General features: G+C 38.3%; 2 protein-coding genes across 9 annotated transcripts in view; both read left to right on the top strand.

The window, feature by feature from the left end:
• LOC106933943 (nuclear receptor-binding protein 2) overlaps positions 1-5,471 on the top strand; it is a 33,376-nt gene extending 27,905 nt beyond the window's left edge. For 2 of the 3 annotated variants that reach the window (XM_015013524.2, XM_015013523.2), the window contains 7 exons: positions 66-168; positions 266-316; positions 401-536; positions 1,340-1,414; positions 1,538-1,601; positions 1,761-1,816; positions 2,913-5,471. In XM_015013524.2, coding sequence (XP_014869010.1) covers positions 66-168; positions 266-316; positions 401-536; positions 1,340-1,414; positions 1,538-1,601; positions 1,761-1,816; positions 2,913-2,999 — 572 coding nt within the window. In that variant the 3' untranslated portion in view covers positions 3,000-5,471. The remainder of the gene's footprint in view (positions 1-65; positions 169-265; positions 317-400; positions 537-1,339; positions 1,415-1,537; positions 1,602-1,760; positions 1,817-2,912) is intronic. The other variant, XM_015013525.2, reaches the window with a different exon arrangement.
• Positions 5,472-7,509: 2,038 nt separating this feature from the next.
• Positions 7,510-22,018, top strand: LOC106933942 (poly(U)-binding-splicing factor PUF60). 6 transcript variants are annotated; one of them, XM_015013522.2, is made up of 12 exons: positions 7,510-7,594; positions 8,143-8,235; positions 8,465-8,560; positions 10,380-10,469; positions 10,979-11,029; positions 12,104-12,265; positions 13,146-13,238; positions 17,032-17,245; positions 17,350-17,582; positions 17,964-18,078; positions 20,998-21,245; positions 21,328-22,018. In XM_015013522.2, exons 3-12 carry the CDS (start codon positions 8,483-8,485, stop codon positions 21,625-21,627), a joined length of 1,584 nt encoding a protein of 527 aa, XP_014869008.2. In that variant the 5' UTR covers positions 7,510-7,594; positions 8,143-8,235; positions 8,465-8,482; the 3' UTR covers positions 21,628-22,018. The 6 variants fall into 6 exon arrangements, with proteins under 6 accessions (XP_014869008.2, XP_014869005.2, XP_014869004.2 ...); XM_015013519.2 differs by lacking the exon at positions 8,143-8,235 and having other exon boundaries at positions 7,519-7,594; positions 17,350-17,540; positions 17,967-18,078; XM_015013518.2 differs by lacking the exon at positions 8,143-8,235 and having other exon boundaries at positions 7,519-7,594; positions 17,350-17,540.
• Positions 22,019-22,462: the final 444 nt, after the last annotated feature.

Below are 22,462 nucleotides of genomic sequence, written 5' to 3'. Positions count from 1 at the left end.
AGACAGAGCAAGGCCTGAAGGTCATGAGTTGTTTTTTTGTTTGGTTTTTTTTTTCTTATCTGCAGATTTGCTTCCTGAGAACTGTGTGGAGGAGAAAACAAAGTCATTTGACCCCAACGCTGTCATGGCAGAGATTAGACATGATGACAGACCCGGAGTTCAGCTCAAGTACAAATAAAAAGCTCCTTGTATTTTTAGCTATTCTTGAACGTCATCTGACAGGTGATGCCGAACACTCACCACGCTTCTCCTCTATCTCTTCAAGGTATTCCCATGTTTCCCCTTTAGAGCTTGACAAGTTTCTGGAGGATGTCAAGTAAGTGGAGAGTTTAGTCTATGATCTGTTTTGCATCAGCTGTTGCATCTGTTATTTCAGCGTGACATCATTTCCTCTCAACAGGAATGGGATTTACCCCTTGATGAACTTCGCCACGTCCCGGCCTCACCCCGTCCCTCGAGCTCTGTCCTTGTCTCAGGAGCAGGTTGAGACGGTGAAGACACCGACTCCTGAACCCCAGGAGACAGAAACAAGAAAGGTTAGACTTCCAGATTTCACCACAATCCCCATTTAAACCTGATCCACAGCTTTTCAAACATCTTCAGATTGCGGCATATTTGGAAAATCTAATTAATGTGTGAAGGCAATTATGACATCACCCTAGTCTTAGTACCTCCACATCTACACTGGAGTATTTGCCCACAATCTACCATATTTTCCTATAAAAACTGAAGATTTTTGCACCTCCACCATCAGTGTCAGACACTATCAGAACTTAATAAAGTATGCAGATGAGGGGGCTTCGTTTACAAAGTGCTGAACATAAAAACACATTATTTTGCTGCACAGTTTTAACCTGTGCAGAGCTTTTCACACATATCTCAGACAGAATAAATTATTCACGCAGTTTGTTTTGCAGAAGTAAATATTGGGGAAAAAAACTGCATCCTCCTTGTTGCTAAATCCAATGCCAGACTTAATTTTCTTTCATCTGCGTTTGAATTACAGTCTTAGAAACTGAAAGCTACCTCTTGTCTCCCAGCAACCTACTTTGTACGCACAATTTGGAGGTGTGTGCTCCTCTCACCCCAGCCGGCATGATCGTGGCATTGTATTTATTGGTGTAGAAATTATTGATTTTTCATTTTAGCCAATTAGTGAGATTTCTTAATGTTGGAGCCAGAGCAGTGGCGTATCACCAAGCTTCATTCACCACACAATATGCTAAGAAATCACCATATTTTCGTGATAGAGCTTCAAAAAATGTTTTGAGACTGTTCATATCAGTTATTATCACCCAAAACACATCAACACTTTGTGAAATGTGTGTTGCTTTTGCAGGTTATTCAGATGCACTGTAATTTGGAATCAAATGAAGAAGGGACCAAAACTCATGTGAGTCACACAGTACTACAGGTACTTTGCCCATTCTGTGCATCTCAGTTGAGCTCCTTCATGATGAAACATACTGGGCTACACTTTTTTCTCTCAAATGGGTTAATCTGAGCTTCTCGGTAATATAGATGATCTTTTTCTCAGCTCTCATTGTTTCTGAAGATGGACGACAAACTTCATCGGCAGCTAAGCTGTGACATCTTTCCAAGTACGTTTAAAAGTGTTTTTATATTAGACACCACATCAGACTGTGAAACCGTCAGACTCATTGGATTTAAAGTGTGAGAAATTATTGAAGACTTATTTACAGAACTGTACACAGTTTGGGTTATCATTTTTTCTGAAATATTACCTGTGAAACTTTCAGCGGACACTCCAAAAGACCTCGCCAGTGAACTCGTCCACTACGCCTTCATAAATGAGGTACATTGGAAGCTTTCATTGCATTTGTTTTATATCTACATGCATATTACTTTAGATTGCAGTGAAAAAATCGTTAAATCCATACAGATTTGTTCTGTTTTTGTTTTTTTTTGTTTTTTGTTTTTTTTTCTTGTCAGTCTCAAATGTTTTAGTTCATCAAACTAATTTCCAGAAAAATATAAGCTGAGTAAAAATATACAAAGCTGTTTTCAAATTATGAGTTCAGTTATTAGGGAAAATCTATGCCAACCAACCTGGACCTCTGTAGAAAAACCATCATGGTCTGGTGTTAACTTTCAATTAGCCTTCATCAATGTTCATGAAAGTTGACCCACTTTTCTTTACAGAAATGTTTGAATGTAGCCACAATGCATAAGAGTTTTTTTTAAGGTTCTGCCTTTAACTAGGGGTTTGATTTTTGACATGTAAAATTATTTTGATGATCTGTAAAATTCACATTTTGCATGTTTTTATACTTTCATTTTGGTCTCAACTCCTTCTTAAAACCCACCCAGACATTTTTTGCCAATAAGTTAATACTTTTTTGGTGTCTGAAAAATCAGCCATTTTGAAAACTTCCAAGTTGTTGAGTCACAATTTGTGGGCAGTGCACAGTTACCTAGCAACCCCAACTGAGCTGCAGCATGTTTGGTCAGGTGGTTCAAGCGTTCTACAATGGCTGCTGGAAGAGACAAGTTTGTGGTTGACTTACCATACAGAAACCACTTGCTGCATTCTTGTTGGTTGAGCAGGAGGCTCTACTTCTACTTTTCAAAGATGCATGGTTGTATAATTGTGCATTTGTTAGCAGACATTTCTACCTACAAGTGTAAGTGCTGAGTTGGGGGCGTGGCCAGCAGCAACTTATTTGGATTTAAAGTGACAGGAGGTCCTAAAACAGCTCTTTCATAAAGGTGCTTAAAATAGGCAGACTAAATTATTATTATGTAAGAATGATTTTGTTCAAAATGTAATGTATCCTAATCTGTTCAAGGAAGCAAAATAGGTCAACGTAAACACATCAGGTTGTTTGTTTTTTGTTTGAGAAGTTGGTTTAACTGATTAAAGACTCATATTCACGTATGTTTACCTGCAGGAGGACAGTGAGAAGGTAGCTGCATTCCTGGAGGACTCCATCAGTCGACACCGGGTCCGCGCGCTAGCTGCTGGGAGCAACCAGTGACGGCGGTGTCGCGACAGCAGCTGGGACTGATGAAGGAGGTTCCCCCTCTAGGGGACGTTGAGCACACGGGTGGAGAAAGAGAGGGAAGCAGACAGACAGCTGTGGAAGACATTGTCCAGGACGCTAAACGGGACAGAGGGTGAACGCTGAAACGCTTTGAAAGTCAGTAAATTATCCCAGTTAGTTGGAAGGAAAACGACAGCAGCGAGAGTGAAACCGAAGGCGTTTCTGGTTGGAGGACTGGAAACGCCTCGTAGCGAAGTCCACCTTCCCCACAGAGCAGTGGCTGATCCACAGAGTCCCTGCCTAAAAGGGCTACCATGCCTTACACATTCAGATTTCCGTAATGTGACGTTTGAGAAAGACATTGTACTGTTCCAAGCCTCCTTTTGCCCAAGCCTCCTTTTGCACTCCAGTGCCCATTTTTATTGACTCACAAACAGAAACAAGTGATTTCCTAAAGCCTCCGTCCCTCTCAAGCCTTCAGCCATCACAGTTTTCAGGAATTTAATATTCCACCCATCATGCACTGTTAATACTCATCCAGTTATTTATTTCTACCCCGTAACTGTGAACCGTAGAAACATTGCACAGCTTCTTCTTCCTTACTTGATTTTACCTCCCTTCCTTGTACTCTTTGCGTTAAAGGCCAGTTCTCCCACAGCTTAACATGCCTCGTCATATTGCATCTAGATGTCAAGCTATGAGAGGACGCCTTTTTTTAGTGTTTTCTTAAAGGTTTTCCCTGTGAACGTGTTCTGGAAGCCAAAGACCTGCAAAGTGCCTGATGTGGCAATGAAATGGCATCATACCCAACTTTGCAAATTTGGGGGAAAATAATCATTCATGGTTGGTCTGTTTCTTCTAAACAAGTTTGCATCTCTTTATTTGGAATTTATGAAGTCAACTTGTCTGAAAATGAAAATAAATTTGGTACCTGAGGTTATTATTGGACAGGATCATTTTGCTCTTAGCTGCAGCAAGTTTTGTATTACAGGAGTGTTGGGTGTAAACATTGACAAGAAAAAGTTGCCATATTGTTGATCAGTTTCTCTGCTCTATAGACATTTTATTACAATTGTTTTGTAAATATATTTGAGATCATTGAAAGGCAAATTCTACCCACTTCTTAGAAATTGAACTAAGTTTTATTTGCTATATTTGTGCTTTATAATCTGTGGTGTTTTGAGTAAGAATGTAGCTAATTGCAATAAGATAATATAATCATGGCTCTCTGAACTCAAGCTGATTTGTTTTTGTTTTGTTTGTTTTTTTAAACTCGAGCAGGTTTACAAAAAAGTCTGCTAGGATTTATTTCTGATAACTTTAAGGTTCCTTCAGAGTCAGATTGAAGTTCTTTCCAGGCCTTTCCTTCTTTCTTTCCTTCCTTCCTTGCTTTTTTCCTTCCCTCCATTCTTCCTTCATTCCAAGCAACCCTCCATCTGTCCTTTCTTCCTTCTCTCCATCCATCCATCCATCCATCCATCCATCCATCCATCCATCCATCCATCCATCCATCCATCCATCCATCCATCCATCCATCCATCCATCCATCCATCCATCCATCCATCCATCCATCCATCCAATCTTCCATTCTTCCTGCCTTCCCTTGAAAAAAAACTTGAATATGAAACATTTTCTGCTTGCAGACTTTAATGCCTCACCACTGGCGAAAACTCCGACACAGCTAAAATTACTTTGATTCAGCTTCAAAATGAGTCTAAAACTGATTGATAATTAAATTTTTTGGAAAATAAAGAACTTTTTATGTGAACAAAATGTAGGAACCCTGAAATAAAACTTCCAACAACCCAAACATCAACATTCAACCTACATCTGCATAAGTATTGAAGTTCAGGCTGCAGGTTTAGACATCCAAGTACAATGTTTCAGTGGATTTTTTTTTTCTAGATTATCAATATTTACCAGATTCACTTAAATTTGCTCCTTTTTTTTTACATGTGCGCAGGGTGTAGGGAGGTTATAAGCTTGCAGATTCATAACAATTATGCTGCTGTACAGTCATTGCTAACAGTACTTACTATGGTCTAATTATATCATAAAGACAGGAGCCCTGAATTCTCCCAGACAGTTGGATTGTACATACTTGGTTGTGGCTATGTAAGGGGAGTTGCATTAAACAACCTCTTAATTAAACACAACACAATGCAGTGCCAGTGTGGCTCTCCTTTGTTCTAGTAAACTGCATGTCTTAATAACTTGCAACCATTCGAAACTTTGCATTTTGCCTTCTTTTTTTTTGTCCGTCACAATTGAGTTCCAGAGGAGAGCTGACCAAGTAAATGAATGTTCAGACTGTATGAGAATATAAAAAAGACATGCATATCAGTCTTATTTTATGTCAGATGACTTTTTTCTCTGTGACTCTGTTGAATGAAAATTGCCTTTGGATGTGTTAAACCTTTGTTGAATATTGTAGCATCTATGAATAAAATATGGAAGAAAAAAAAAGATTGTGAAGTGTTTATTTTGTGTGTTTGTGTTTTAGAGGTGGATCCCCTTTTTTTGGTTCAGGGGTTACTGCATGTTTAGCAGTATGATCAGAATTAGTCTTTAATTAATAAGTGCAGTTACCAAAATAAATGTAAGTCAATACAGTTATTCTAGGGCTAGGAATACTCACTTGTGAAATGACAGTTTGAGGTATATCAATGTAAATAATCATAAACGTTGATTTATTTCATAAATTTAATTCCGAAAATTTAACTCATAGATTCATTACATACTAGTGATGTAGTTCAAGCCTTTATTTCTGTTAATTTTGATGGTTATAAACCTTAAATTTAGTTTCCTAGAAAAGTAGGACGTGACCATGTAAAAACAGGATTTCACAGAAATGTTTAGCCTACACAATTATGCTACCTTAACAGTTAACCAGCAATGTTAATTTAAACACTACAATTAGGGTAAACCACAATAGGTCATTGCTAAAGCAGCTGACTGTTCAAAAGTGCTATATTCATCCACACTGGATGGAAAGTTTAATGATAGGAAAACAAAATATTTTTTGTCTGGTATTCCTGTCTTGGCCCTGTACTCTTATTTTTATTTTTTACTTGTACCATACAAGCAAAGAAAAAAAAGAAAAGAAAAAGAAGTAAGAATCACTACCTCAACAAAAATGGAATAATGATAAAAAAAGAAAACAACTGGAAACAAATTATAGTGGATATAATAACAAAATACTGTAATGATTTGATTAAAAAAAAAGAAAAGCTAATGATTTGATATTTTTCTTTACCTCAAAGGCAAAATTGAGAAATCCCACTAAAACTAGACCATAAGCAAATGTTCAAATTGAAATTATTTAAAAATAGCTACAAACAGTAGCTGCTCTGAAGGTGACCACCTTTGTAACAAGTGTGTTGAAGCCGATGAGGTAAACCATATCAATGGCCTTGAATCAGAAACTCACTGTATCTCTGCATGATAATAAGACAAAGTAACAAGTCAATAATTGTAACTTAATTTATATCAAAAATGTGGCTGTGTAATTTTATTGATTCTACAATATTTATATTTTTTTCCTCAAAGTATTGTTTTTACATCTGTGGGTATTGATACATTAAATCCTGCTTTGAGTTTTATGTCAAATCCACATGAATTAAATGACATGGCATTTTTTACCCAGTTGCACATGTGCATTAAAATGACATGTAATGAAACAACCAGCTATAATTTATTAAGTAATGAAATGGATAAATTACATTATCTAATATGAGCAAATAGGGAAAAAAAGGTTCATTTTCTGAATAACCAAATACACAAAGCCACACAATTAACATTTAAACAAAGCAAAGAAGAGTGGTCCATCAACAGCAATAAAGCCAAACGGAAAACAAATAATTTTAGATGGTAATAATAGAGACAAAATATAACATACACGTATGCAGCAATTCAGTTTCTCAAGTATTTCAGCTACATAAGGCAAATTTTTCCACTAACTTTCTACTATCACACTTGAATATATCACTCTGTGAACAGCCCAATTCTTTAACAATAATATTTTGTAAATTTCTCTCCTGGTCGACAGTGTTAATGACTGTATTTGTGACTGTAGAGCAGACAGATGCTCAAGATTGTGAAAAATTACATCCAGTTACCTTTAGTCTTCTCATTCTCTTGAATGAAGCCAAATTAATTAGATCAACCTCTTACTCTAAAGTGCCCAAGTTTATAGATAGCCTTCATTCAAAACTAAATAAGTTCTGTTCTTAATAAATAATTAACAAATAACTAAACCATAAAATAAAACAAAATAAAGAAATAGACAAAAAAGATTCCTTTTCAAAAATATATATTTTTTGTATTTAATTAAGACTTTTTTCTTATTTGATGGCGTATTTATTAATCATGCGTTAATAACAGTATTTATTTAAATGAAGATGAAATACAAGATCAGTTCTCGACTGCTACCATTCACCCATTCTGCGGACTCGGCCAACGCTGGTCTAAAACCGTCAAGTATTGTGTGGATGTATTTTCTCGCGATATCTCGCAGTGAAATTCTCGCGACCTTTGAGGAGTGTGGCCCTCTCTTGAAGGTGTGCTTCATGGCGGTTACGAACACTGCGGTAAATATATTTTGCGATTAAAAAACAAACTTGTTACGTTTCTTTTATTACAATTGTTTATTGCGTAGTTAAAGCGCGGTGTTTTTCTTGTAATTATATCTGTACCTATTAATTTATATTTGTACTGGAGGAACAAAAAGCACCAGCTCGGTTTACGCGCCACAGCAATGAATGGCTAACGTGAGCTAATGTTAGGTCTGCTGCTAGCAACAAAGACATCGACAGCTGAATACAAATCAGGCCTTGCTATTCATTGTTCTGTTTCTTTAAACTCGGTTTAATGATAACTGTAAAGCTACAGAGCGGGGTTATGATATAGTTATGTATCTCAATAGTCTTTACACGAAATAAAAGGGTACCCGTAGCCTGCTACAGCTAATCAGCTATTCTAACGTTAGGATGAAAATCACGTTTAGTGCTCCTGCGCATCAACTGCACTGTTAGAAATCCAAACAATACGGGAAAGCTGTATATGAATCAGGCTGTAAATTTATGAGAGCTGCCTGTTTTAATCATAGTCTGAAGGCATCTTTTATCTCCCCCCATAGAAATTGTTGAATTGTTAAAGCTTCCCCGTCAGTCCTCTTCCCCTTGGGGGCTTTCCTGTCTCAGTCTGGTGGACCCAGCGGTTAGAGTGTTGCGTAAGTAAGGAGTTTATCCAGGCCCACTTGGTTTAAATCCGGGTGTAGGTCCTCAATATTTTTGCTGTTATTGATTAAAAAAAATAAATAAAATGGTAAAATCTCATTTATATTTTATTGTTTGTTGGGCAATTTTAATTTGTAGTTATGCACTAGGAATAAGCCAGTTAAATAAGTGTACGAGTTTTTTTGTTTTTTTTTTGCTAATTTTTCCATTTTTAAATTGCAGGGAGGTGAAGCTCTGACGATGGAGAATGGACAAGGCACAGGCTCCAAGCTTGGCCTACCGCCTCTTACCCCAGAGCAGCAGGAGGCACTGCAGAGGGTGAGAGTCTCCTCCTGTCCATGTCATCCGGCACTGTGAACGCCTTACATCACATCAAACATTTCATCTATTAATTCTTTATCTATTAAAAAAGGCTGCAAATACATGTACATTTTGTTTCTTTATTCTCATTTTCTTTCACCTAAGTGATGACGTGTAAAGGAAGAGGTGTTTTCCTCTTCAACAGAGGGCAAAGCAGCAGCCAATGGGGAAATCTGTCATTAATAATTTAAATGCTACAGAATGGAGGTTCTGCTGGTAACTGCACAGTGTGAAATCAATGCAGTTTCTGTAGATTTGCTGACTATTCAATAAATTTAAACCGGTAGTGGAGTCACACTTCTCCTCCAGTGTTGCTTTGTGGATTAGGAGGAAACTCTCCTGAAATGTGTAATCAGTAAATACCTGAGCATCTGTAAAAGATGAACATCTTAAGTTGTTCATCTTGCCTTCTGAGTTGAGCTTTATTTAAGCATTTTTTAGAAATTAAAAAGCCACAAAGAGACAAAGCTGCTTCTATCTGGTTCATAGAAAGAAATGCTGGCACAATGAGGGCAATTTGAAGTAAAAGCACAGTGATTGAATAAGATGAGCTACAAAAAAGGATGGTACAATACTCTCTACATGAATGCCAGAAGCTGTGTTCTACATTTATTTTGCAGCTGTTTGGCTAATTGGATAGTCTTGACAAAAATAAAGCTTGAAACTGAATAAAGACTAGCTGTAATTGTGACAGATGGTACTTGGATGTTGCAAGGTAAGGAAAAAGTAGCACAGTCTCCCATTAGTTACAAAAACTTAAACCAGAATGTGCGATATAATGTTGCTTGATTTAAAACAAGTTACTGTTTTGATACATAGACTCAAGCCGAAAATTTTTAGATGAATTTAGAAACAAATGTTTGCTGTTCTGCTCTGTACAGAGTAACAATCTAATATTGACTAATTTCTTTCTTTCTTTTCTTTTTTTTCTTTAATTTCAACCAATAAAACAGTCAAATTTGACTGGATAAACATCGTTATGTGTGGATCTGATAGAAAATGCTAGAAGAGTTTAAAAAAAGCATGTGTATGCCACTGTTATCACATTTTCTAAGAGCGTTCTGGAGCTCTTAAAAAGTTATAAACTAGGCCCAGAGTATGACCACATTTCTCAGTAGAGCAACTGAAAAAAAAAAATCAGAGGTTGCACTGGCGCCACCACTGGTTGAAGATGGAACTGGAAGCGTTCCCATGTGGGTGTGGACTCGGATGTTCATAAGATGTTACACCCTTAAAGCATTTGTACGTGTAATTTAGACTTTAATGGTTTATTTTATCTTGACAGTTTTTTAAGTTAAAATTTCAGCTCAATCAGTGGGAAATTATATTGAAAGTCATGGAAATATCATGGATTTTTTTTTCTAAATACCAGTGGGAATCCTGGCTCATTCAAGTACTTTGAACAGTTTTTCACTAAGTTATCTGTGTTGTATGTTTCTCCTTCAAATAAGGAGCCTTGTTTAATCATTTGCTAGTCAATATAAAATTTATCCACCCTGATTTTTTTTTTGTTTTTTTGTAGTCTGTAAAACTACAAAGTTAAAATGCAATGCTGTTGAAAATTTGGGTGCATCGGTGCAACCAGCACCAAAAATTAGTCCAAAGCCCTGAGTAATGTTACATTTTACAGAAAATTTGTGAGTTTAGCTCATATTAAACACTTTTTTTTTAGCCATACTTTTATTGCATTTATTTTCTGCATGCGATAATTTTATTCTGCATGTTTGGTCACCGATGAAGGCGTAATAACACTGTCGTTTTCCTCCTCCTCCTCCAGGCGAAGAAGTATGCCATGGAACAAAGCATTAAGAGTGTGTTGGTGAAGCAGACCATTGCACATCAGCAGCAGCAGCTCACCAACCTGCAGGTGAGATGTTAAAAGCTTTCGGTTCTTCTCCAGAACAGACGTGGTAATGTGGCGTATCGACAGTGAGCCTTGATTCATGACAGATTATCTTAACCTGTCCATGCATTAGTAACTCCGGCCTCTCGGGTTAGGGTCAGTTGTCCTGGAAGTCCTGCTCCCCCCTGTCCCTCCCTCGTGCTGTGAGAACCAACACATGTGTCGACCATCTGCCTCTGCTTTTTTTTCAGATGGAGATGATCGTCCTGAAGGCTTTGGTTATCATGTTGAATGCTTTGCACTTTTAAAAGAGGGCCGTGCTTTACCTGAACTGCTGTGTGGTGAATTTGTAAATCAGGCATGGGAGGTAGATCCTCTGAATGTTTTGCTGTTTAGAGGGAGGGTCTGCATATCGTGTTAGCTTAATCGCTTTTATCTGTCTAGCAGAGCAATGACCTTTCTTGAAAAAAGCAAAAGCTAAAGGGGTATCTAACCGACTTTTCAGCACTTTTTTCATCTTTACTGTCTTTCAGATGGCAGCAGTGACAATGGGCTTTGGAGATCCTCTCTCACCTTTACAATCGGTCAATAGATCATTAAATTTTTTTTTCTTGTCCGCATTTCCAGTGGAAAAGGACTGTTACCCTTCTTTTACTGGTTGCGTTGGCAACAATCCCTGCCTTTTTAATCTAACCAAAGAATGCATATTTTATAAGGAAACATTGCTTTCTGCAGCGTCTGTCATTGCAACCATTTCTGCAGCGTTTGAGATGTGGAAGCCCTCATTTGCTTTTTTTGCTCTTTTTAAGTTTGCTTTCGCACTTTTTTAAAATCAAATACGTATCCGTAAACATGCTTTTTAATTCACAGAAGAGTTTCTAAAGGGAGAAAAGGCACGTCTCTTTGAAAAATATGCATTTCTTGTTTTGAAAACAGCAGCTGGCAGGAGACAAAAGAGGGATAGCAATCCCTTTATGGACCAAAATGAGAGAACTTCTGTGTCAGGGATATTTTATTTTTTCTTTTTGCCATCTCAATGTGAAACTTTTTCTCGGTGAACAAACAAGTCATCTTCTCGTTATGCTGTAGCTTAGCAAAGTTAAACCTCCTCTGGTAACACGATGAGTTTAAGAAGCAGACTAAAGTCAGCAGTAAAACACAAAGACCTGATGATTAAAGCATCCCCCTCAAGTTAGACTCGAGAAGAAAATTCCAAGACTTTTGTTTGGATTTCTTTTGAACGCCACAGTTACTTTTTCGTTACCTTACTTTGCATCCCTGGAGTCCAGGTCAGTTACCGAAGCCAAATATTTGTGAGGGCTGTGCATGTCGATCACTTCTGTGTGTTTTTTTTATCTCCATATGTCAGTAAGTAACTGAACACTAACAGAAGATAGGCCAAATTTAACCATTTCAGGTGACATGTGTGTCAGACAAAAAAGACTTACCCTGTTGATCCCCCTTTAATACCCTCTATATACCTGTTCAGGCCTCCCAGTACTGAGAATTGGCCTTTTGACTATTTTTGGAAAAACATGCCCAATAGAGCAGGCATATATTTATACATATATTTTATCTATGTGTGTGTGTGTTGATGTTTATATTCCGTTCTTTTACTCTCTAATGCTTATTGTGTGTCGTTTTCCCCCGACTGGCAGGTGGCAGCTCAGCGGCAACGTGCGCTAGCGATCATGTGTCGGGTGTACGTGGGCTCCATATACTATGAGCTCGGGGAGGACACCATCAGACAAGCCTTTGCCCCCTTCGGTCCCATCAAGAGCATTGACATGTCTTGGGATTCAGTTACAATGAAGCATAAGGTTTGTGTCGTTTAACGTTCACCCTCCTTAAGCCTTTCCACATTTAGTCACAAACCAACCAGAAACATTTGAGGGTGCTGGTGGGTACACTTCTGCTAATGTGCTAATATCGACGCTAATTTTTCCCTTAGAGCTTTTGCTAGCTTTGAAAATGTTTAGCACCCTTAGGTTTAAATTCAGAAGTGCTAATTTACAAGAATTGGTATAATTTGAGTTGGAGTTGGTGCTTTAGCTTCTGTGTTGGTGCAGTGGGTTGGCGTTAGCAGAACTGATGTTTGTTAGTGGTGCCTACTATTGTATAAGATTTGTTGAGCTTAATTGTGAAGAGAAAGAAAAGCAATTTATGGTTTTAAATTAAGAGTGCGTTTTTATTAAGCATCTCTGAGGCAATTTATATTTTTTGAAACGATCTTTTGTTCCAGTTAAAGCTACAAGTCTTTTGGGACATATCTTCAGACATCAAGAGACTTAAATTTTAACCCACACTTCATTGCCAAATTGAAAAGAGCGCTCATGTGAACAGTGATTTTTCAAGTGTGGTCACAGACGAGGTCTGAACTTTAACTGGTCCATTTCATTGGAAACCCTGCCATATTCTTACGTTGTCTCCTGCCTCTAACAGGTTTTTTCTAGGTCCATTTGGCATTTAACTTGATCTATCGTCTCATGAACTCTGACCAAAAAGAAAGTGACCCTTACAGCACCTGCTTCCGTATATCCCAGATTCCAAAAAATACGTTGAAGTCTGTAGTCAAAATGTGACAAAAAATCTGGAAAAGCTCAGAGGGTGTCAATACTTTTGCAAGACACTATAGTTTCTGGCCATATTTGAAGTGTAGTTTGGGTTTTCTGTGAACATGAATGGTACTTCTGCGTCCAGGGCTTTGCCTTTGTGGAGTACGACGTGCCAGAAGCTGCTCAGCTGGCTCTGGAACAGATGAACTCGGTCATGTTAGGAGGGCGAAACATTAAGGTGAGTCGTTTAGAGACGGTTTTTGCTACAGTGGGACATTCAGAGAGCAGTCATCTTATTCTTCAGCGCTTATTTGAGGAACAAGGTGGAGTGCTTTTTTTTTATTTTTTAAACTAATAACAGGGTTGTGAAGTCAAGTCTGGATAAGACAGTATAAGTTCCACGACTTTCTTTATTGTTTTATTATTCAAAAGAGATGTACTTTCTTTAAAATGTTGATTTTATATTTAAATTACATTTTATACTTTGACTTACCATATCATACTGTGCATTTTTTAAAACATATTCAGTTAGTTTTTTAGATTAATGTAGATTAAAGTACTATAGGCACTTTTAGGTCTGGTTTTTAGTTCCTCAGGTGTGACTGAGCCATCCTCATGTGGCTCAGTCACATGAGGACTGAGCCACATCCTCAGTGGCTCAGTCTGACTTATCGGCTAATCCTATAAAGTAATTTTTTAATCTACTGACATGGACTCCATCATTGTGAAGCACAATTAACCAAGCTTCTCTCAAACAAGTGAAGGTGTTGTATAAGGGTAAAACGATTTATTGATTACTGAAATAATCAATTAATATAGTAGTCGAATAAGTGTTAACTGGAGTACATAGTCTGTAAAACATGACATTTTCTGAAAGAAGAACATCGTAAGAGCAGTAATTAAGCCAAAACTAAATACAATATTTATGCATCTTTTGCTACAAATGATCAAGCATTCACTATAAGAATGCTGTCATTGCATTTTAGGCAATAAAATGTTTATTTTCATTTTAAAAAAGAAGAATTTGATCAGTTATTTGCATTTCTTTTGTATTTCTTGTATTGCATAAAATAAGCTAAAGCAGTTAAACAAAAAATTTGCAGACTGCACCATTTTTTTTTTATCCATTTACGCAAGTAATCTCCAGAATAAATGAATTGTTAGCCGCAGCCCTCACCCAGATTCTAGCAAAGGTCTCTAATAGCCAATTGTTACACCATTAGCTCTGAAGTTAATGACCCCTTTGGTTTGTTTGATTATTTGTGGAGCATTCAAATAATAAAACCCACCAGGGTGAATGTTTTCTCCTCAAATGAGTTAGGAAAAGACCTTAATGATTACATTGATGGATATTTGTAGCAACCAAGTACTTTTCTTGCAGTTATACAAAAATGTGTTGCATTTGAAACTAACTTCTCTCCATGTTTGGTGTCTCTCTGTTTATTCACAGGTGCGTGTCGTATGTATGTAGTATGAAGTTTGTGTGTGTCTGTGTGTGTTGCTCTTCCAAGATGTCCTGGTAGCTTGTTTAAGTGAGGATTTTCAGTGAGATGCCCAGCGGTGCGTGAAATCTCTCTGCTACCAAGTTGTGCTGATGATGGACTGCGCCTGGGTGGTGTTAATTGGCCGCCTCATCTGTTGTACAGATGCCATTTAGACTCGTCTCGAGCTTTTTGTGAAAGCGTCGTACCGCTGAGATCGCGTAGCGTCTTGCAGCCAAACTCCGCTCCTTTTAGTGTTAAATTTAAATTTCAGCTCCCAACATACGGTTCATCCGGAAAGTATTCACAGCCCTTTACTTTTTTCACATTTTATGTTACAGCCTTAGTCCAAGTTGTATGAAATTAATCTATTTCCTCACATTTCTACGCATTAATACCCTTTTATGACCATGTGGAATACAGTTGGACATTTCTTGTAGATTTATTGAAAATAAGTATTCACAGCCTATGCTTTACACTCTTTGAAAATGACACCACAAGGTCAGATCTTTAGGCAGTTTCACCCATTCTTCTCTGCTGTTCTTCTCAAACTCCATCAGGTTGGATGGGACACATCTGTGCAGCCTTTCTTAGATCTTTCTGGAGATATTCATTCAGATTTAAGTCTGGACTCTTTCTCACAGACTGGTTCTGAAGCTTTTCAGATCTTGGACATGAGCTTTGGGTCGTTGTTATGCTGAAGAATGAACTATTTCCCCAGTCTGATGTAAAGATGCTCTGAAGCAGGTTTTGACCCAGGATGTCTCTACACCTCTGTATTCATTTTTGTTAGCTGCAGCCCTCATCGAGATACTAGAAAAGGTCTGAAATAGTCATTTGTTTCACCATTAGCTACATCTTTATCTTGACTATTGTGCCAGCAGCAGCATGTTGCTGGCACCACCATGCTTGATCAGCCGTGCCTGGTCTCCTCCAAACATGACGCCTGGCCTTTACACCAAAGACTTTATTCTTTGTTTCATCAGACCAGAGGATCATGTTTCTCCTGGCCTGATTGGTGGGCTGAAGAAGAGATGGTTGTCTTTCTGCAAGTTTCTCCACTCTCCACAGTGGAACGCTGAATGACCATCGGGTTCTTGGTTTCCTCCCTCACTGAGGCTTTTCTCCGGTGATAACTCCGTTTACACGGCCGATTCTAGAAGAGTCCTGGTGGTTTTAAACTTCTTCCACGCTTCTTCTACGCCCTTTGAGACCTTTCAACCAGCAGAAATGTTTCTTGATCCTTCTCAAGATTTAAACCTCAAAACAATCTTGCAGACAAATCCCTTGAGTTCACGCTTGATGCTTGACCTCTGACCTGCGCTGTCAACTGTGGAACCTTACAGAGATAAATGTAAATCAAGTCCAGTCAACTGAATTTACTTGAAATGGAGCTGATTTAACTTGTAGGAATGAAGTGGTGTGAATACTTTCCAGATGCAGGAAATTATAAAACCTCAGTTGCATCCTGACAAACTTCATTAAGTTTGTTTCGGTAACTTCATTACACACAGTGATATTTTAAAGTGTTTATTCCTGTAGAATTTAACAATTATGGCCTAAAATTTGCAAAAGTAGGACATTGCACAGGGCTTATAATTTCTTTAGATGCAGAGACACTCATTTACTATACAGTATCTACACTCAATAGTCACCGAGGTGATAAACCTGTGTAGCATTTTTATTTTACCGTACTTTATGGCTGAGTTGATACTGAACTTGATGAAACACTATAAACCAACACCAGCAGATGACATGGCTCCTGAACTCATCACTGACTGGAAACTTGGATTCTGCGTATCTCTTCTCTTCGTCCAGACTCCAGGAGATTGTTTTTGAGATAAATCGCAAAATTTATTTTCATCTGAAAAGAAAGCGTCTTTGTTTTTTTTCTCCTTAGCACACATAAGGTTCTTCCGACATTTTTCTCTGTAATCCATGTTGTGGATACAACTATTATGCGCTTTTTCTACCACACTTAAATTAATTGTAATTTTATTTAAATGGCACCAATTCACAACAAATGTCTCAAGAAACTTTACCAAAAAAAATCACACATACATTCCAGTTGATCATAGTTATCAAACATTACAATAACCTCAATTATTCAAAGTAGTTTAAAAAGGTTTTATCTGAGGAAACCCAGCAGATTGCGTCGAGTCATTGACTTGCAGAATTTATTCCTCCTGGGTGGACATGTGTTGACAGCAGAAAATCACTAGAGTGTTTCCTTCCACTGGACTTTCCATTCATCTGCTTGGATAATAGTCAGCTTTTCAGCAAGGGCATTTTTGGCTAACCTATCTGTCTTATGAACAGCTATCAAGCCAGTGGGTCATAAAATTCTAATAAAGTTATTTATTGTTTTTAAGAAAATGAAGAACAATAAACACTATAAAATATTATTGTATGTAATCTCACTGCTGAGTGGAGTTACCGAAATAAACCTTTTTACTGAAGTGCCCCATAGACTCTTCCCATAGTGCGTTTTCCATCGGTACCCTAAAGACCCCCCGTTTAGAGGCCCTGTCGATTTAATCTGTGCAATAGGTTGGGCGGCCAAGTAACATCGGTCAGGCGCAACCCATCATCGACCAGCTGGCAGAGGAGGCACGTGCCTACAACCGGATCTACGTAGCGTCTGTCCACCCTGACCTGTCGGACGACGACATCAAGAGCGTGTTTGAGGCCTTCGGAAGGATTAAATCGTGCACGTTAGCTAGAGACCCCACATCAGGGCGACACAGGGGCTTTGGCTTCATTGGTGAGCTAGGAGGCGCTCATTCTCTCATCCTCCTGAGTTGCTGATACCCTGCTGCTGACTTTTTGCTGTTTTCTTCCCATTTTACTTTGAAATTCATCCAACAGAGTATGAAAAGCCTCAGTCAGCCCTGGATGCGGTGTCCTCTATGAATCTTTTTGACCTGGGTGGTCAGTACTTGCGAGTCGGCAAAGCAGTGACTCCACCGATGCCGCTATTGACCCCCACAACCCCGGGTGGGCTGCCACCTGCTGCGGCTGTAGCTGCAGCGGCAGCTACGGCTAAGATAACGGCCCAGGCAAGTATAAATCCCTTCCAAAGGGATTTAATGGCCCTCCAGGTAAATATAACTCAGATCTAGCTAGATATGACACAGCACAGATGCACAGATTTCTGGGTCAGAAGAAATCGGAAGTTACCAGAATAGTGTTAGTTTAGCAAGCCTGCTTCATTTAAGTTAAACGCTTAAAAAAAAGAGTCCATTTGTACTTTAAAGCTCCTCCCTCTCAGTTAAGCGGCATCAATCCGTGATTATTTCACCTGTGATCCTTCTTAACTCGCTAAAATGAACTGTTTGCCACCAACATTTTGACCCTGATGGAGACGAGGCTGAGCTCTCTCTCTCTCTTTGCCATGCGGTGTGATTGTTCACTGTGTTGCCTTGTGCTGTTTTCTGTGTGTTTCCCGTACCTAATGTGTTGGGCCCCCCCCCTTTCTTAAGGAGGCGGTAGCTGGCGCGTCAGTTTTGGGGGCGTTGGCAGCACCACAGCTTCTTGGACAGCAGATAGGATTACCTCAGGCTGTTATGGCTGCACAGGCACCAGGTATTATCACAGGTACGGACTGATGTGAATCTGTCTTTGTGGGTGTGGCGAGCAGGGTTGTTTCACCTCCGAACGGTATTTTTGACAGTATGATGGCATTAGGGGAGGAAATAATTACAGTACAGTGGACCCCCTCATAGCTGAATACCTGGGACTCCTCTAAAAGTGCTTGTAACTACCTATTTTAATAGTTTAAACACCAAATGTATCTAAATATGCATCAATACGTACAGTAGAAACAGCAGTGCTGCAGAAGCTAATAGCTATAGTCTTCCTTTTGTCTGCTCTTGGGGGTACAACCAATCAGAGCCAAGGAAATGGGGCTCTTGGATTGGTTGTTTTGCGAACACCAATTAATTTAATGTTAAGTTTCATCACACCCTGGAATTTCAGCTTCTATTCTCTATGAAAAAAATCTGCAGATGGATTTTAGTTTTACAAAAAAAAAAACTGATTAGGCGGGGGTCCACTGTATAAGGAAAATGTATTTCTCCCCCATACACATTTCTTCTTTTTTTTGTCAAATGTGTATACTTAAATAAGTGTTAATATTAAAGGTAACCTGAGGAAAATGTTAAAGAACAGTTCTGAAATTATGATTTCATTTATGGGAAATAGCTATGCAAATCAACGTGGCACTATCTGATAATGAAATTTCCCATCTTGTTTTGTGGTTCAGTTTTATAATCTACCTGCACAATAAAAATAAAATCACCTAAACACATTGATGGCCCGACGTGTTGCTTTTTAAAGACTAAAAACATCTTTAAAGCAACACGTCGGGCCATCAATCACCTAAAGAAATTCAGGAACACATGAAAAATGAAGTCATTTACATTTTACAAAGATATTTACAAGGCTTCGCGAATCACAGAAAAGGACATTACTGTGAAATTGAGAAGACATGTTTACCAACAGTACAAGAGTCCATCAACGACTAATCCATGAAGTCAAACAGAAAAGGACTGAACAAAAAGCACCGCAGGCCTCAGTTAAGGTCACTGTTCCTGGTTTGACAATTAGAGAGACTGGGAGACCTCCAAGGTCAAAACTACTGCTGACAAAAAATATCACAGAGGCACATCTCACCATTTCCCTAAAAACCTTTATACCCAAAACATTTGGGGACACATTTTATGGACTGCAGAGACGTAAGTGGAAGTATTTGGAAGGTGTCCTGTTAGAGCGCAGTGTTTCAGAAAAAGACCATACGACGAGTCAGACCATAGCGGTTATACTGCTGCGGTCTGGGGCTAATTTGCCTAAATGCCATAATTGATCAAATCTTAATCCTGCTGTCCATCAGAAAATTATCCAACCATTAGTTTGTGAAGCTCAAGTTTACCCGAGTTACACAGAAACACAACCTGACGCAGGTTTACCACTGATTCTGCAGAGTGAGCTAAAGTTCCTCTACACAATGTTAGACTCATTCCCAGTATTTCACACAGGATCAACTGGATTTATTAACTTTTCTCCCAATGGCTTATTTATGTAGTTGGGTTTTCTTCACTTATTAAAACTTCTTTTACGATGTAAAACATGTAAGTACGGGCAGAGAGCAAAAGCAAAGGGAATCCCTAAAGGACATTTTACATCATAATGAAGCTGCTTTTCATTTATTAAAATGATTAAAGTAGAATCATTGGTTTATACATGATCTGGTTAATGCATGTATTAAAGCAGGTACTTCAACTTGACATGTCTGACAGCACAAGATGTATGGTTACACGTCGAATCCTTTGATTGATTCCTTTTTCTGGAACACATTTTTTCCTTCTACTTAACTTTCCATTAATTTGCTTGGATACTGCCCTTTAAGAAGCTTCTTTTGCACAGGCATTTCGGTGGCCTACCTGGCTTTCAACTTACTCCAACAATTTGTTTGTAAATACTATTATTCACATTGCTCCTCTCCGTATATCATAAATATACATACATGCTAAAATATTTTAAACCTGTATGTACCATTTGTAACAATTGTCTTCTTTTTTTCCAGGAGAAACGCCACAAAATGTTTTTCTTTCTTTTTCTTTTTTCTTTTGTTTCCCACTACGCATTTTCCACACACATTCAGATTTGGATTTTATGGGTTTCCTGAGCCTAACAGCTATATACATTTTGATATGTTTTTTCATTTTCATATATGCATATTTGTAGATGTATAGTACCTTTAAAGGCATTTTCAAATCCAGCCAGAAGGTTTTATCTGGGCCTCTAGACTCTAGAAATAGAACCTTAAATATAATTTGTGTGCTTAAATATTATTTCATCAATCAAATTACAGCAGTTTCATCTGTATTCTGCCAAATATTAAATTATATTAAGGTCAAAATATGTTTATTTAATTTCAAATGCAGAGATGGCTAATTAGTCATACTTTAACAGTTTGTTAATGCGTAGTTTTGTTGTTTTACTTTATTTGATGGGGACAAATACAAGACAACATGCCTGCATCAGTATTTATAGCCATAGATCATTTGCAACACTCATCACAAGAAAGACCTTTAGCAGTTGATTAAAATGAAAAGTTAAAATCAACAGTAAATATAACATATAAAACATATTTAGAACTACTGAATAAAAATGTTTGAGTGCAATTCTGAATGATCTTTAGTAAATTCTTTTCCTTGAAATGAATATAAATGTCAGTTATGGTCTTAAAATCAGACGGTAAGTTACAATACTTAAAACTCCTAACAGAGAAGCTAAATGGTATTTTATCAAGACATTCTGCCAGAACCAGCCCTTTAAACACATTCTAGATCTTGATGTGACCCAAAATGAATGAGCTTGACACCCCTGCCTTAAACAAAGTGAACCTTTATGCAATTTCGAGTCCCTTCTTTATTTTTTACTCTGCATCAGATTTCTGCTGTTTAAGCTACTTTAATGTTCTTGAGCTGCAGTCTGTGTGCCTTCGTTGTAAAGGTGTGACTCCAGTTCGTCCTCCCATACCCGTGATTCCCCAAGTTGGTCTAGTGAACCCGGTGCTCGCATCACCGCCTGTGCTGTCTAACCAAGCCGGCGGCTCGAACCAACAGGAGAAGAAGGAGGAGAAAGAGGAGACGCTTCAGGATGGCACAGGCCAGGAGATGCTAAGTGACCAGGAGCACATGAGCATCTCGGGGAGCAGTGCCAGGCACATGGTGATGCAGAAGTTGCTCAGAAAATCCGAGGTGACCCACGCTTCTGATTTACCAGTCGTGTCTCCTGAATGAAACCGTTCTGTGCTCACTGAACCTTCTTGTCCCACTTCAGTCCACGGTGATGGTGCTTCGAAACATGGTTGGACCAGAGGACATTGACGACGACCTGGAGGGCGAGGTGACGGAGGAGTGCGGGAAGTTCGGCACCGTCAATAGAGTCATCATCTACCAGGAGAAGCAAGGAGAGGAGGAAGACGCAGACATCATAGTCAAAATCTTTGTAGAGTTTTCCGCTGCCTCCGAGATGAACAAAGCTATCCAAGCCCTGAACGACCGCTGGTTTGGAGGCCGCAAAGTTGTTGCAGAGGTGTATGACCAAGACCGTTTTAACAGCAGCGACCTTTCTGCATAACGTGTTAGAAATGGCTTACCAGCACCCGTATCACTTACCTGTCACCAAAAGTCATTTCAGCCATCCTCACTGCAGCTAAAAGGTGCGGGCTTCTGAAAACTGTAATTATGTTTTTATTGTCTTTTTTTTTTTTCCCTTTTTTTTATTGCTGTTGATATTAATATGAAAAAGTTCCATTGGGGGTGAAATTCAATAAAAAACTTGTAGGATCTTTTTTTCTGCTTTGTGATCTGTGAAGACTCCCTTTTATGGTGCAAGTTTCAAATTTTTGTAATCTGATCTTGTACTTTTTTTTTCTGCTTAGCTCCTTTGTTTTCTGTTATGAAATTGTCAGGACATGTAAACACTTTTTTTTCCTTTCTACAATTAAAGGTTATTGTTTGTCCACAAATAGCTTGTTGGAGATTTTTTTTTTAATGGTTGCAGTAAGGAAGCAACTAAATACTTTTCTATTTGTTTTATTGTGGTGTGACTGAAACAATCTTAAACTTTTTATGAAGGTGGGATGGACCAGTTGAAAAACACATAACCACATTTAATTAAAATTGTTGCTATACATGATTTGCCTCATCCTGTATTTTTTATTTTTTGATGAATATTAGGAGTGAGTGAAATTTAGGCTAACCTGGAAGGGGATTAGAGATTTTAAGATTATTTTGGAATAAATATGGACTTAATTTACAGAGTCCTTGCAGATTTCCTTTACACTTTAAATTATTTATAAATGTGTTTTATTATGAATAGTTTAGATCAGGTGTGCCCAAAGTCGGTCCTCGAGGGTCGGCATCCTGCATGAGTTAGTTCCCTCCCTGGTGGTGGTAACAACCTTCTCAGC

The sequence above is a fragment of the Poecilia mexicana genome, unplaced genomic scaffold (assembly GCF_051168715.1).
Source record: "Poecilia mexicana isolate PSO_F unplaced genomic scaffold, ASM5116871v1 scaffold_20, whole genome shotgun sequence".
Lineage (NCBI taxonomy): Eukaryota > Metazoa > Chordata > Actinopteri > Cyprinodontiformes > Poeciliidae > Poecilia > Poecilia mexicana.
The sequence above is the reverse complement of the archived record's forward strand: the minus strand, read 5'-3'. Positions and strand labels throughout refer to the sequence as shown.